General features: G+C 41.4%; 2 protein-coding genes across 2 annotated transcripts in view; both read right to left on the bottom strand.

Moving 5' to 3' along the window:
- LOC109963850 (melanocortin receptor 5-like) overlaps window positions 1–3,976 on the bottom strand; it is a 174,091-nt gene extending 170,115 nt beyond the window's left edge. Inside the window, exon 1 of the mRNA XM_020606732.1 lies at window positions 3,922–3,976. The gene's annotated coding sequence lies outside the window, so the exon portion shown is untranslated. The remainder of the gene's footprint in view (window positions 1–3,921) is intronic.
- LOC109963851 (low-density lipoprotein receptor class A domain-containing protein 4) overlaps window positions 1–13,905 on the bottom strand; it is a 253,798-nt gene that overhangs the window by 110,971 nt on the left and 128,922 nt on the right. Inside the window, 1 exon segment of the mRNA XM_020606735.1 lies at window positions 3,922–4,062. Coding sequence (XP_020462391.1) covers window positions 3,922–4,062 — 141 coding nt within the window.

Genomic DNA, 13,905 nt, shown 5'->3' with positions numbered 1-13,905 from the left:
ACTTGTCTGACTGCATTGTGCCAAGTGTAAAGTTTGGTGGTGGGGGGATTATGATGTGGGGTTGTTTTTCAGGAGCTGGGCTTGGCCCCTTAGTTCCAGTGAAAGGAACTCTTAATGCCTCAGCATACCAAGACATTTTGGACAATTTCATGCTCACAACTTTGAGGAATAGTTTGGGGAAGGCCCGTTCCTGTTCCAACATGACTGCGCACCAGTGCACAAAGCCAGTTCCATAAAGACATGGATGAGTGAGTTTGGTGTGGAAGAACTTGACTGGCCTGCACAGAGTCCTGACCTCAACCTGATAGAACACCTTTGGGATGAATTAGAGCGGAGACTGCGATCCAGGCCTTCTCGTCCAACATCAGTGTCTGACCTTACAAATGTGCTTCTGGAAGAATGGTCAAAAATTCCCATTAACACACTCCTAAACCTTGTGGACAGCCTTCGCAGAAGAGTTGAAACTGTTATAACTGCAAAGGGTGAGCCAACATTAAATTAAACCCTGTGGATTAAGAATCGGTTGCTACTCAAGTTCATTTGCATGTGAAGGCAGACAAGTGAATACTTTTGGCAATATAGTGTATTTGGATGTGCTGAAAGAGGACATGAAGTTAATTGGTGTGAGAGTAGAGGATGCTGACGATAGAGTTAGGTGGAAACAGATGATTCACTGTGGCGACCCCTAACGGGAGCAGCCGAAAAAAGAAGAAGTTACATCAGTTGGGTCCGAAGACTGCAAGTATAATTGGAGAAAATCAGTGAGGAATCACAGTTAAGGAGTTCAAGTGATTCTCAATAATGTTTGTTGTAATATTTAATGTATGTTTGCTATTATGAGCCCTGTTATCCACCATAATCTACTGGTCATACCTGACTAATCAAGGCTGCATCAGCAAATCTCCTAAGTGTATTAAACTCAGCACTGTCTTGTAATTTAAGTTTTCCTTTCAGAATGTATTTGTTCTTATTTTCAAGCAAGCTTTAATGGTCGGATAATGCCTTGGATGATACTAACTATGATTCCACTTGAATCAACAAAGATCTTTTCCATAGCAGATATTGTACCAGTCAATGCAGAGAAAGCAGGGTGTAGTCAGTAACATTAACAATGGTTACCTTGATTTGAGGGACACCATTTCTGGGGTTGTGGTATTGTGCATATGCTGGCTGGCTAATGCTAATGTTTCTAGTTACACCTGTGTTTTCCAAGCTGTGATGAGTTAAAATGTCTGCCATGGAAAAGCTCAAACAAATCAGTGTCTTGTCAGATGAGCATTACATGCTATTCAATAGCATGTTTAATGAAATTTAACTCTTAGAATAAAATAGAGCATAATCACCTGAAGTCTCTCCAGGTTAATTTTATGCCTCTAATGTTATGCTAAACTTCAACTGGCAGTTGTGAAGTACATGCGAGGAGAGGAAGTGGTGCAGAGAGTGAGGCACAGGGCATCAGGCTGCAGTGTGTCTAGACAGTATTCATGATCCATCTGTCTGCCACCGCCACGGCAACAGCCAGCGGCTACAACAAGATGGCAAACTCCATTACCACAGAAACATTTTCTATGTCCCTTCTATGTTCTGTCTCCAACTTTGTTCCTCTCCTTTCTACTCCTCAACCCATGTTTCTTTTTCTCTCTCTTTCATGTCTCTATCTGGCCCCTGTCTTATTTTCAGCTCCTCCTTGGCTTTCCTCTTCCTGAGTCTGTCTGCACTCTGTTCAATCCCCTGCCACTCTTTTTTGGCAAAATCTCCCTATCTTTTCTTTTTTCCCCTCTTTCCTCCCCTCCCTTCACCCTTCCCTTTCTCACAGAAATGAGCACCAACTCAGAAAATTGCAATCATTGTACAGCTTTCGCATAATGCTGGCCGCAGACACTTACATTAACATTCGCTCTAGACAGCTAAATATTTTAAGTACCCGGCTCAGGATTCTATCCACTGGAAATGAGTCCCCCTCACACACACACACACACACACACACACATACAGTCGCCCCCACCTGCCTTGACGAGGACAGGAAGGGTAGACAGAAAGAGGAACAAGTAAGGTAAAGTTTCAAAACAACAAGGTTGGGGGAGGTTTGAGAGGTGAAGTACATTTGAGGTAGGGAAGGTGGGGGAGATGAATGAGGGAGAGAGGGATGAGATGAAGAGAAGGAGGGGAAAGTAAGGGACTCGCCAGAGACACACACACCGAGCCAAGGATGAAAGTGCTGCTGTAAAAAGTTTTCCCACTCCTCCTAAAAGTTGTTGAAAGAGAATGCTGCAGCACATCAAAGCGGCCTGGCAGACAGCCACTGGTGTCCTTCACCCTCTCTCTCTCTCTCTCTCTCTCTCTCCCTCTCTCTCTCCATTTCCATTGATCGTGATCGTGATGAGTCGAGGGAACACTCTCATCTCATTCCCTGGACGGTCCTGCTCAGTTGGAGGCAGAGGAGGTGGTCGGTGGGGTATTTATGAAAGCAGCAAACAGATTTAAACAAAAACTGAACACAAATGGAAAGAGAAGAGCTTTTAGGAATGATGTGTTAGATGGATATGAAAAATCCTGTACTTTACCCACAGGGGTTCACAGTTGTGTGTTTAATCGATGCTACTCAGCAATATTACTCTCAGATTCCATGGAACTTTAATCAGATGGGTGTAAAGTGATTGACAAATAAACTTATTGTACTTCATACTGGAGATTTTAATCTGAGGTTCAGGAACAGGACCACACCCGAAAGCGCACACCCCTTCCTCTGCCAACCACATTTAAACCACCTAAGAAAGACACTCATCTGCTTCCACTTTTCGTAACCCCCTACAGTATTTCAGTCATTCTTGCCACTCTATCTCCATTTCATGTAGGGGGGTCTGCCAGTGCCCAGGAGCAGCACGGAGCTCTGAAGCCTTCCCCCGAACAGCAGTACGCCAAACATGGTTTCCATTCATTCATTACTGAGGGCGTGGTCCTAGCTTGGTTAGAGTACCTGTGCCCAAAGCAGATCTCAGCATCTACATCAAATATGCTCACTGGGGGCTGACAAAAAGACCTCGAGGAAAAACAGAAGAGGAACCAGCTGAGAGGAAAGGCAAGGTAGAGAGAGAAGAATGAGGACTGTGTTGTTTATCCCATCCTATTTAGTGACATTATTCACAGATATCTTGGAACCACAATTTTGGAAAGATGCATACAGGTACAATGAGTGACAAACTATTGCAAGATAAGGTTATTTCTACAGGGTAGAAAATTCATAAATACAAAGTGCACAAAATGCAGACTACATGGCACAAAGTATCATATAATCCAATGCATACCTGTAAAGCTATTGGTCACTGGTCATTTGTCAGTGGCTTCCAAACAACCCCTCTGGCTGTTGCAAAAACCATACAAAGTAGGCAACTCAAAGTAAATTACAGAAAGATTATGGCCCTGATTTAAAAACCAGACTATGAGATGCAAACCGCCATCTCTGGCACTTATACCATAACCACCTACCCCTCCGTAAGAGGTTTTGTGGCATGAACACACCTACTACAGCAGGCATGGGCATCTACTTCAAAACAAACACAAGCAAGGACAGCACACATGCATACAATTTTGTTTATACACATTTGCACATATTTGTTGTACAGTCATATACGGTGTCAGTGTGGTCATAAATTTGCATCAACAGCCTGTGTGAAATGTGCAACACAAAGACCCCCATGGACACATAGATTCTGATGTCATTTAGGCTTAACTGGAAATTCAATTCAGTCTGACAGCCGTGGGTGTGCATTACTCAGCATCCACATCACATCTGCTCACTGAGGGTCCACAAAGGGACCTCAGGGAGAAAGAAAAGGTAGAGAGAGAAGAATGAGGATGGAGGAAGGAATGTGTTGTTGAATGGAGAGGCAGAGAGGTACAGCATCATCCTGCGGCACTCACAGTTGAAGATGCCCGGTGGAGGGTGCTGGGTGACCACGGGGCAGTTCTCCTCGTCGCTGTTGTCCCCACAGTTATTTAACTGGTTGCAGATCAGCGAGCCCAGGCGCAAACAATTCCCATTGGTGCACTGAAACTTGCACTCTGTTCAGCCAGGGAGGAGCAGAGAAGAGAGAGAGGGGGATGAAAAAGAGAAATTACATTTCTTAGCACAAAGTTTGGTTTTGTGAGTAGAGCTGCATTCACAGTCTGGATATCAGGGCTGAAAAGAATATTTTAGCTTCCATGCTGCAACCTAAGTGAACAAAAGGTTTAATCAAAGTTTGGAAGTCATTACTGCTTTTAAGGACAGCTGGAGGAACTGAGCAGTTACTTTTTACACAGGTGGAACACATATAGGATTCTGTGGTAAAAAGCACAAAGTATGAATCCTTTAAAAAAACCAAACACAACCAGGGATTGAAAACTGCAATAAAAATATCCACATTTTCAATAAAAATACATGTTTACGAGAGGTGTTCATACAAAAAACAGGTGACAAAATGTCCGCCCACGTCAGTGTTACTGCCATGGTAATGCATGTAAGCACGTGTATAAAAACTGACAAACTGTACAAACAACAAAATGCTCAAATACTGAAATGTGCAGTTCCCCCTGTATCTGTGTTTCTGAATGTGCAAGGTCATATGAAATGATTTTTTTTTTTTACCTTTAAGCTCAGACGCAAAGCAGAGTTAATGTGTTGAGTTCACATAGAAACAAGGACAGACAAAAAGTGGACTCCCCTTCAAAACAACAAATAAATAAATAGCTTTTTCAATGTGCCATAGCCCCGAACCATAATATGTTCCTGTCATGGTTGTTACCAAAACACTTCTTTTACCTCAAAAAAATAATGGGCCTGATTATCTAGTGAAAACCCCCACCTCAAACCTATCAATATGAAAGTGAAAAATATGTATTCTGGAGAAAATATTAATGCTGAACTTTATACCATAATCAGTGAAAATGCACTGGAAAGCAAGGCCATGTTAGAACGCGTGGTGGTTTAGTGCAGCCAATCTCTGTGAGCTTCACTCACGCTGAGCACACCACCGCTGCACAAAGTAGGAATCCCTGCAGACGCAAGGACATAAATGAAACTTTCATGTTAAAGTCAAATGCATAGTCATTTATTCTAAAAAAGCTTAGCAGGGTTTGTTTGGGTTTATGACAGCATGTATGTTCAATATTTATACTGCATGCTGGTTTTTGTATTAAACAGAAATCCCAAAAGTAATTTATTTTTAAAGTCAGTGATTTTCCAAATTATAAGCAATGAAGAAGGTATTTGGATACACATCAGAAATAGTATTCTATTGGTTCATCAGTAAAATCCTGTAGCAGTGAAGAGTTTATATAATCAGAACTCGTGCAACAGAACCTGAGATGACATCTTTCTTATGCCGCACATTGTGCAGAGGTTTGATTCACTCACTGCTTTCAACACAAGGCTTGTTTCATTTTCACACTTGCAGTCTTCGGACCCAACTGATGCTGACTCAAGATACAACAGTTGAAGACATTTATGTGACTTCTCACTGCTCTCTCTAGAGCCACTGAGGGCTTTAAACAACTCCTAAACACACTTAAAAGTTTGAAATTCTTTGAGTTCCTCTTTACTCCCTAGGACTCTGAGGGGGCGGGGCCAGAGAACATGTCTGACTGACAGCTTAGCCAGTAAGTGTACTGGGATCCAACCCTGCGCTGGAAACTGGCGCTTCCAAGTCAAGACATTTTGTTAGCAGTGGTAATAAACAAGGTCCTCAAGAGACCTTTTTTGGACATTTTGGTACCCAATGCGAATTGGTGCCTCTGCAAAGACTCATCATTTGTCTCTGATCTTTCATTTTATAACAATTAATATACCTTAATAATACTTAAATATTTTAAATGTAGCTTTATTCAGTTTCACTTATCTTCTGGTCTGTGTCATCAATATCATCTGTTCATTATAAATTTGACAAGACAAGCAGTTCCTGTTATGTATTGTCCCAGTTTAATCCATATGGATAAGGAACATTAGGTTATTAATATGTAATTCTTACACCATAACATTTCTGTTCATATCTGTCATGTCTGTACTGAGCTACTGTTTTGTATGTTTCCCTTCAGTATACACCTTCCGGTGCACAATTTGGCCCTGCGTTGAAATTAGTGAAGCACGTTATATGTTTTTACAAATACTGTAAGTAGCTCTGGCTAAAGACAATTTTGTTTGCACTAATGCACGAAGGTCTGGATATGATTCAGACATTCATTAACCTCCACATTAACAAAGTACCGAGGGCTTCGCCCCTACTTTAAATCTGTGGTTCACCTGCTAAATGTCACTGACACAGATTAGTCATTGCTGCTGCTGTCATAGGATTAACAGAAACTGATGGCTGCTTTTATACACTCAGCAGGTCATTCACTCATAATTGCTGTGTGAACAGAGCAGTAACAGAGTACAGGTGGGTGTTTTTGACAGCTGTCATTCCAGAAGTAAATATGTGCATTTATAGAGTATAACTATTATTTAAAATGTCTGAATGAATCCTGATTTTGGTCCTGTGAATCAGTTTGGAACATTCTTTCTTTCCTTTTACTTCAAGGTGTCAATCATTGTTCATCATTAAAGCTTATCTGTTGTTAAGCCTACTGACTACAACATGAATGCTTGAGGGAGCACCTGTATCCACATCCCAGTTATGAGTGTTATCCCAGTGTGGATCATATTATGATGTTAGCATGTAACATAAGTAACCTGGTTCTTTACACCTGATTACACAGCAGTGCAAGTAAATGAACCGTGGGGTCATAAAATAAGCAGCAGCAGGCAGCAGGTTAATGATGTCAGTGTGCCTCAGCCCCCAGAGAGCAGTTCAGCAGAGTCTGTCTTCTCTCAGTAGCAGGTGCACAGTGAGCAGTGCCATTTTCATTTTAACAATCTAATGCACGCTTTGGATGGCAGAGACAGACTTTTAAAAGGGAAGCTTTTAAATTCCAAGCCTCGGAAGTGGACAATGATGGTGTTTGGGGAAGATGACTTAAGCATGATAAGAGACGACTGTTTGGGATTAGGGATAACACAGTAGCATTTTAGAGATATTTTAGTTTTGAAACATCTGCTGTTGAGAGCTCCTCCATTTAATCCACAGGCTACACTGTCAACAGTTTTTACTGTGCACAAATTTGTTAGCTGTGAAAACTGTTGACAGGCCCATTGATTATCCAGAGTAACAGCATCACTGTGTCTGGAAAAAGACACCATGTGAGTTTTTCACATTTCAGGTTTTACAACAGTCAATTAGTCAACACCATTCAAAGTGGACTCGGGTGGGACATTGTTTAATAACTAAGTGTGTATGAACAGGTCACAGTGGCAAATCAAGACCCCATCTGAATTATGCAGTCATAATGCAGCCTGAAGAGGAAGCTATTAGGTAGACTTTGTATTTACTTTAGTACCCCTTATACTGAGAAAGCCTCCACCTGAACAACTACTGAAAAAACACTACATTTTAAATAAAGTCACAAAGTTCCATTGTTAATTGATCACTGCCAACAGAGTTATTACTGTCATTAAAACTCACACAACCTTTAACAAGCAGTAGCTGGTGATCGGTTCACAACAAGTGTTGCTGAAAACACCACATGTCATCTCCAGGTATACATTTTCATAAAAGTTCTAATTTAGTTTTTTTTTTTCTGAGAGTCAAAAGTGCTTTTTCTCTGATTGCTGATACAGAAAGTGCAGGAAAATCACCCTCCATCATCATGCAGAAAAACATTTCAAGAGCCATGTGACATGAAAAATCAAGACACCAGGGAGGAACTCAAGGCTAGAAAACAGTACCACCAATCCCAGAGGCAACTTGAGAGCTCAGGCTTAATATGCGTCAACTGGTCTGCGCTAGCTTAAATGAAAATTAGTTTGGGAGTATGACCAGCTAAAGCACAATATCAGGTCACATGAGGGCCTTAAAGGAATACTCCAGCAATTTACTTTTGCACATCCCCTATACTGGGGGACTCACAAAAAACAGATTAGAGTTAACAACAAAAACAACAACACTGGTCAAAGCAGCACAGGATGAGATATTCTGAATGTTAGTCTGTGGCATGCTGAAGGTATAATAATGGTATTGTTTATGTAATGTACATGTTTAAAGTCTAAAATAGTTTATTTATTCATTAGGGGTGTGACAAGATCTCGTCACACAAGCTCTCACGATACTAAGAGGTGAACGTATTTCTCATTCAGGCAAAAGCTGTCTCGCGGTATCAGTACATAACAGAACCGGAGCAGCATCCAGTATGATGGAGTGTGACAGCAAAGTGAGGGTACATTCCAGCAAAAACACAACTCCCTGATGTGGGGGGTGTTGGTCGGTGGATGGGGGATTGCACGAGGAGTGCTGTAGGTGTGTATGATATGGCCACGTTGTGATAAATGCTCATTCTAACAAGGTAAACAAAAGAGTCTTCTTCCCTTGAGCATCTGCATCCCGATCATCCTTTACTGGATGATGTGGTGAGGGTGAAAACAACATAGAGGGTCACACACAGCTTCAATTAGAAGTTAGAAGCTCGTTCATGCACAGTTTTAAGGTCTGAAGAGACTCATGTGAAATCATGCAGATGAGAAGCCAGCCAGCTGAGTTTGTTACAAAACCTTTTGACGTGCTTTCATATTGTTGTCTTTTACTGCATTTCATACTCAGACAGTAGAACTGAAGTGACATTCATTACAAGATGATTAGTTAAAACATTTCAGAGTGCACCTGCTCCATTTGCATTTTGTGAGTTTCAGTCAAATAAAAGACACATTTTCCAGTCATACATTTCGTCATTGAATATTTCTTAAAAATTGTGTTAAAATATCGTCCCATATCATAAGAGTATCATCATAGGGAAACCTCCCAATATGCACCAGGGCAACAGACTGTGATTTTATGCATGCTCCTGCACTGTTACTGAGACTTTTGTGTTTTACACAGTGTTCTACAATGTTTCCAAGATTTCCACAGATCAACTGCTGTCAATCACAACAAGACTTTTGCTGTCGTCTTCTTTCTCTCCTTTGTTGGTGCACTGCTACCATCAGATGATCAACAGAACCATACTTCATCTGTTAAAATGCATTTTTTTAAACAAATGACCACAAAGCTAACATGGGGTTATGTATTCTACAGTAGAATACATGCACAGGTAAACATATACAGGGCACAGTTCAGTTTCTCCCCTTGAAATATTAACCAGATACAATACAAAATGTGGGCTATGTACCATGTTCATGTCAGGCGGTCCAATTAGGATGGCTACAGAATAATATGGAGGTAATCAGACATGACATGCTTGAGTCAAATGTTTCAGTTTGGAGGTTTTATATCCACAGCTGTGTCACTAAGAAACATACATGGCATGAAAGAGAACTGAAACATCTGTGAAACAAAATGAATGAAAAAAATCAAGACAGCGCTAATTAGGATTTGTCTTTACATAATCTCATGTTTTTTCTCACACAAGTCCTGCTTTATATATGGACTGTACGTGAGGCTGAGAGAATTGGACTGATTTACCCAGACTCCCACTGAAATATGCAGTCAAATATCTTTGCCATCGTAACAAATCAGTTTGACTCCTGCGTGCCAAACTCATTACTTAATGTGATTACACATCTAATCAACTCAGCCAGATTTGCTCCACTGCTTTTCAGGAGCGTATCTGTTTGTTTTTTGTTTTGTTTTTTGGTTTTTGTTCCTGACTTGTTCTTGTTCAAGGCTTAAAATTTTAGTTTGATTGAAGATAAAAGCAAAAATCTGAAAAATGGAAGGAAACATTTGGACATCCCAACAACTGGAGTGGTTGGGATTGGGAAGCGTCCATGTTTAATTAATACACAGTCTGTACCTGCACGTACAACACGACAGACACCTGGAGGTCTGTTTCTGGTGCAAGTCCTTCCGATTTCCCTACGCTGCAAGCGAGCGACCTCATGACACTGTACATCTTGTCTAGACGGGGGTGGGGTTGGGAGGGGGGCTGGTTGGATTAGGAACAGAGATCTGATTCAAAGAACAGACCAGTATGACCATTCTTTGGAAAGAGCCCACTCCTCTTCTTGTGAGTGGCAATTAGTGAAGCTTCAGTGACTTCCCCAGCCTCTCCTCTCCGTCTTTCATTTTGTCTCCTCTATTACTGTGATCATCTGTCTAGCCACCTCTTTCACTCTCATCTCCTCGTCTATCCATTCCTCTCCAGCTTGATTACTCTGTGCTACTCTCCCATCCTGTGTTCCTCCTCTTTGTTCATCCTCTCATGTTGTGTCTTCACGTTTACACTCCCATCTTCAGACCATCCCCTGTCTACTCCGCTGCACTTCATTTTCTTCTTCTCCAGCAACACTCCCATTCAGCTGTCACACAAATTTGAGAGCAATGCTTTGAAATGTTGGAAAATGTGAGAAAACAGTAAACCTATCTTTCCCTGGTAAATTATACAGATCGCCACCCCTTCATCACAAACACAGACACACAGGTTAATTAGTGTGATTTGAAAATGCCAGACAGAGTGGTGAGACAAACGACGCCCCCCAAGTTCTGCCACTATCTGATGAGCAGATACTTCAATAAGCAAGATGAAGAAAATAGCAGGAAGCGAACAAAAGCACTAATAAGAACACTATTAAGCATGAAGAGGTCTACTGTATATGACAGCTTAATAGAAATGATGAGAGGTTACAGTAGGCAGATATTTTACAGAAAGACATGTCATTATATATTAGAAGAATCCACTAAAACACTAAAAACACTTCCTTTATGACAATGCCGAACCTTGACAGTAGAAAACCTCATAGGTACTGGGCTGTTTTTTAAATCAGCTATTTCTCTTGCCTAGAGAGTTTCATTATCATTTATTATAGTTTGCACAATACTGTTAAGTCACAGTCACATTTTATGAGCAGTATATATAAAGTTTCTTTCATAAAGTAATCTAGATTAAAGAGCTTCACAAACATACTGGTACAAAAGTGTAAACCCATGCAGTTTTAAATCTGTAATAGACCAAAAGACTAATACAAGAAGTGATTTTTTAAAAACTGCTTTACAGCCAAATGCAGTAAAACCTGACCTACTATTTTTCTTTATTTCTGAATTAAGTTTTGGCAAATGGTGATTTAGCAACGCAAAAAACAAATACAATTAGAAAAAGCACCTGGGTGAGCTGATACACGGAACTTGCTCAGAACTCACCATATTTGACATCTGCAGTGTTCACTGAAACTCAGTGTAAGCTAATGCTTATGCTAGCTAATACCAGCTAATCCATCCATTCATTATCTATACTGTTTATTCCTCAACAGGTTCGGGGGGGCTGGAACCAATCCCAGTTGACATTGGGCAAGAGGTGGGTTCCACCCTGGACAGGTCACCAGTCTATCACAGGGCTGACATGTAGAGACAGACAACCACACACACTCCTACGAGCAATTTAGACTCGCCCGTCAACCTAAGCTGCATGTCTCTGGACTGTGGGAGGAAGCCAGAGTACTCGGAAAGAAGCCACACAGGCAGAGGGAGATACCAGCTAATGTTAGTGTCTATTTCAGAGCCTGTACACTCAAACTTAAAATTGCACCTGAATTAACTGAAATCACAAGCGTCCACATGACTGGCAACTTCAGAGTCTGAGCAAGATACTGTATCCTTCGGTCTGTGGACCGCTGCTTCCTGAGATCCCAACAATATGTGGTCATCACTGATTAACCAGTTACTTGCCAAACAACCACAAGTTCCTGAGTCATGGGACTGACACCATGCAACACATTAACACCTGCAGTAAGCATATGTGCAGCCAGTCCTGAGGCTATGTAACTTAACCAACCAGACATATCAGGTCATTATTGCATCAGTTTTTATGATAGCATAATCATATCTTTTTTTTAGAAACATTTCTCTGCCTCAAAAAAGCATAAAAAGGTTTGACCAAACTTTATCAAATTTGAGTAGCACTCTTCCTTCTTCTCTCACTCTTTGTTGTATCTTCTGCTTCTCCGCTCCTCCAGTCTTGTGTGTCATCTCCTGTGACATCTGTCAGTCTGCTGATCTGTTTGCCTGTCTGCCTCGACAGGCAAGAAAACAGTCTGCTCTGCAGCAGAAGCCTGGCGGGAGCAGGGAGGAAAGGAGATGTGCAAAAGGGAAGGAGAACAGATGGCAGCAGCAACAATACACAGGAAGCAGAAGAGAGGATAGAAGGGGAAATAAAAGAGTGAGGAGCAGGAAGATGAGGCTGGAAAGGACTTGATGAGATGGAGGATGGTGATGATGATAAGACTGTGGGCAATAAGAGATCTGAAAGTGATAATGAGGATATGATAAGGATTGGGAGAGGGAAAGAAGGAAGAGGAAGAGGAGGGTTACAGGTGATAGAGTGTAGGGGCTTTCACAGCCATGTGGACTCAATTTCCCACTCTACTTATCAACCTCTTGCCTTCGTTCAACCCACAGTCTAACCATCACAATAAACCACTGGGAGTACAGTAACCAAGACTAATTTTGCTGCCTGTTTGCTCTCACTCTCTGCCACAATGGACTTAAATCCTTCTGCAGAACAAAGGCCCACATCTTTCTTACTTATGGTAAGAAAACCCAGCCAGGTCTGTCTTCTAATCAGCTGTTTTAAGTAATTTTAACTGCAAGCCACACAGAAGAAATAGAAGGTGAACCTGATGTCTTTCAAAGTTAACACCCCCCTGCCTCCATCACTGGAGATGCAAAGCCTGAACCAGCCAACAAGCTAGGAAACAGCCTGCACACATTTGTCAGTGTGGAATTCAGCCAGAGCAATTCAGTGGAAAAGATGGACAAACACACATCTGATTGCTCCAAGTGCAAATCATCAAGTCAGGCTGACATCTGGCCAGAGTTAGTTTACTCTGCTGTAGTGGGATTTTGCTGTGAATTTATTTTGTGTTTAATCTGATCTACAGTCTGTGTTCTGTGCTCATTGTGAGGTGTCTTTCACTCAGATGCTCCCTCTCTGTCTCCTCCACTAAACTTGACACATACATCTAAACATTGACAGTAGGATCTCAGTGTTAGGAGGAGCAGGTTAACTTGGAAACATTTGCTAAGAGGCTGAGCTGGAAACTCAAGCTTCTTGGCTTGACTCATAATCCAGTGTCTGCATGTGGTCTGACAAAAGCCACCCCTCTGGCAGGAGCATGCCGTGGCTTCTTTCCCTCTGTATATAGCCTCACCAGCCTGCCCCTGGTGTTTTGTTCTATTTGAACACTGCTGGCTTGATGCTTTAAGTGCATAATGATCAGTAGCAATAAATTTGTGTGGTTTTTTTATGTAATTCATAGCATGAAAACCTTTAAATACACAAGATTTTGTTTAAGATTGAAAGAAAAACTGTACTTCAATTATGGGAAATTAGTGTGTTCTTTGAAGATGGTTATTTTCCATAATTGTACAGTAATTTTCTGACACCCAAGCTGCTGGAATATTACTTTTTTAGTGTTGTAATATAACAAAATTTAAATGCTAATAACTTTACTGGATTTACAGGTTATTTTGATAATTTAATTATAATTATCTAAATTTGTGGTAAACCATGTTTTAGGACTGATATTTATGAGAGTGTGTTAGGAAGGCTCGAACACGGAAGTGAGCGAGTCACAAAAATTGACGGACCAAGGTGGCTGACTTCTATGCAAGCAGTGCAAGTTTATTTACAGTGTAAAACAAGTGACCAAGAAATGAACAGTCGAGTAACACAGGGACCGGGTGTCGAGCTTCGGATGGGAACACAGTCAGTGGTGGAGATGATGAGAAGAGGACCGGGCTGCGGACACTGGGACTCACTTCTGGACTGGTCGAGTTGGATGGTACTGAAGAGGAACAGAAATTGTACATACGGTAAGTAGAAGACTGTGCATCGACCTGCAGGGTGGTG

The sequence above is a fragment of the Monopterus albus genome, unplaced genomic scaffold (genome assembly GCF_001952655.1).
Source record: "Monopterus albus unplaced genomic scaffold, M_albus_1.0 scaffold81.1, whole genome shotgun sequence".
NCBI classification, from domain to species: Eukaryota; Metazoa; Chordata; class Actinopteri; order Synbranchiformes; family Synbranchidae; genus Monopterus; species Monopterus albus.
This window is presented reverse-complemented; position numbering and strand designations above follow the sequence as displayed.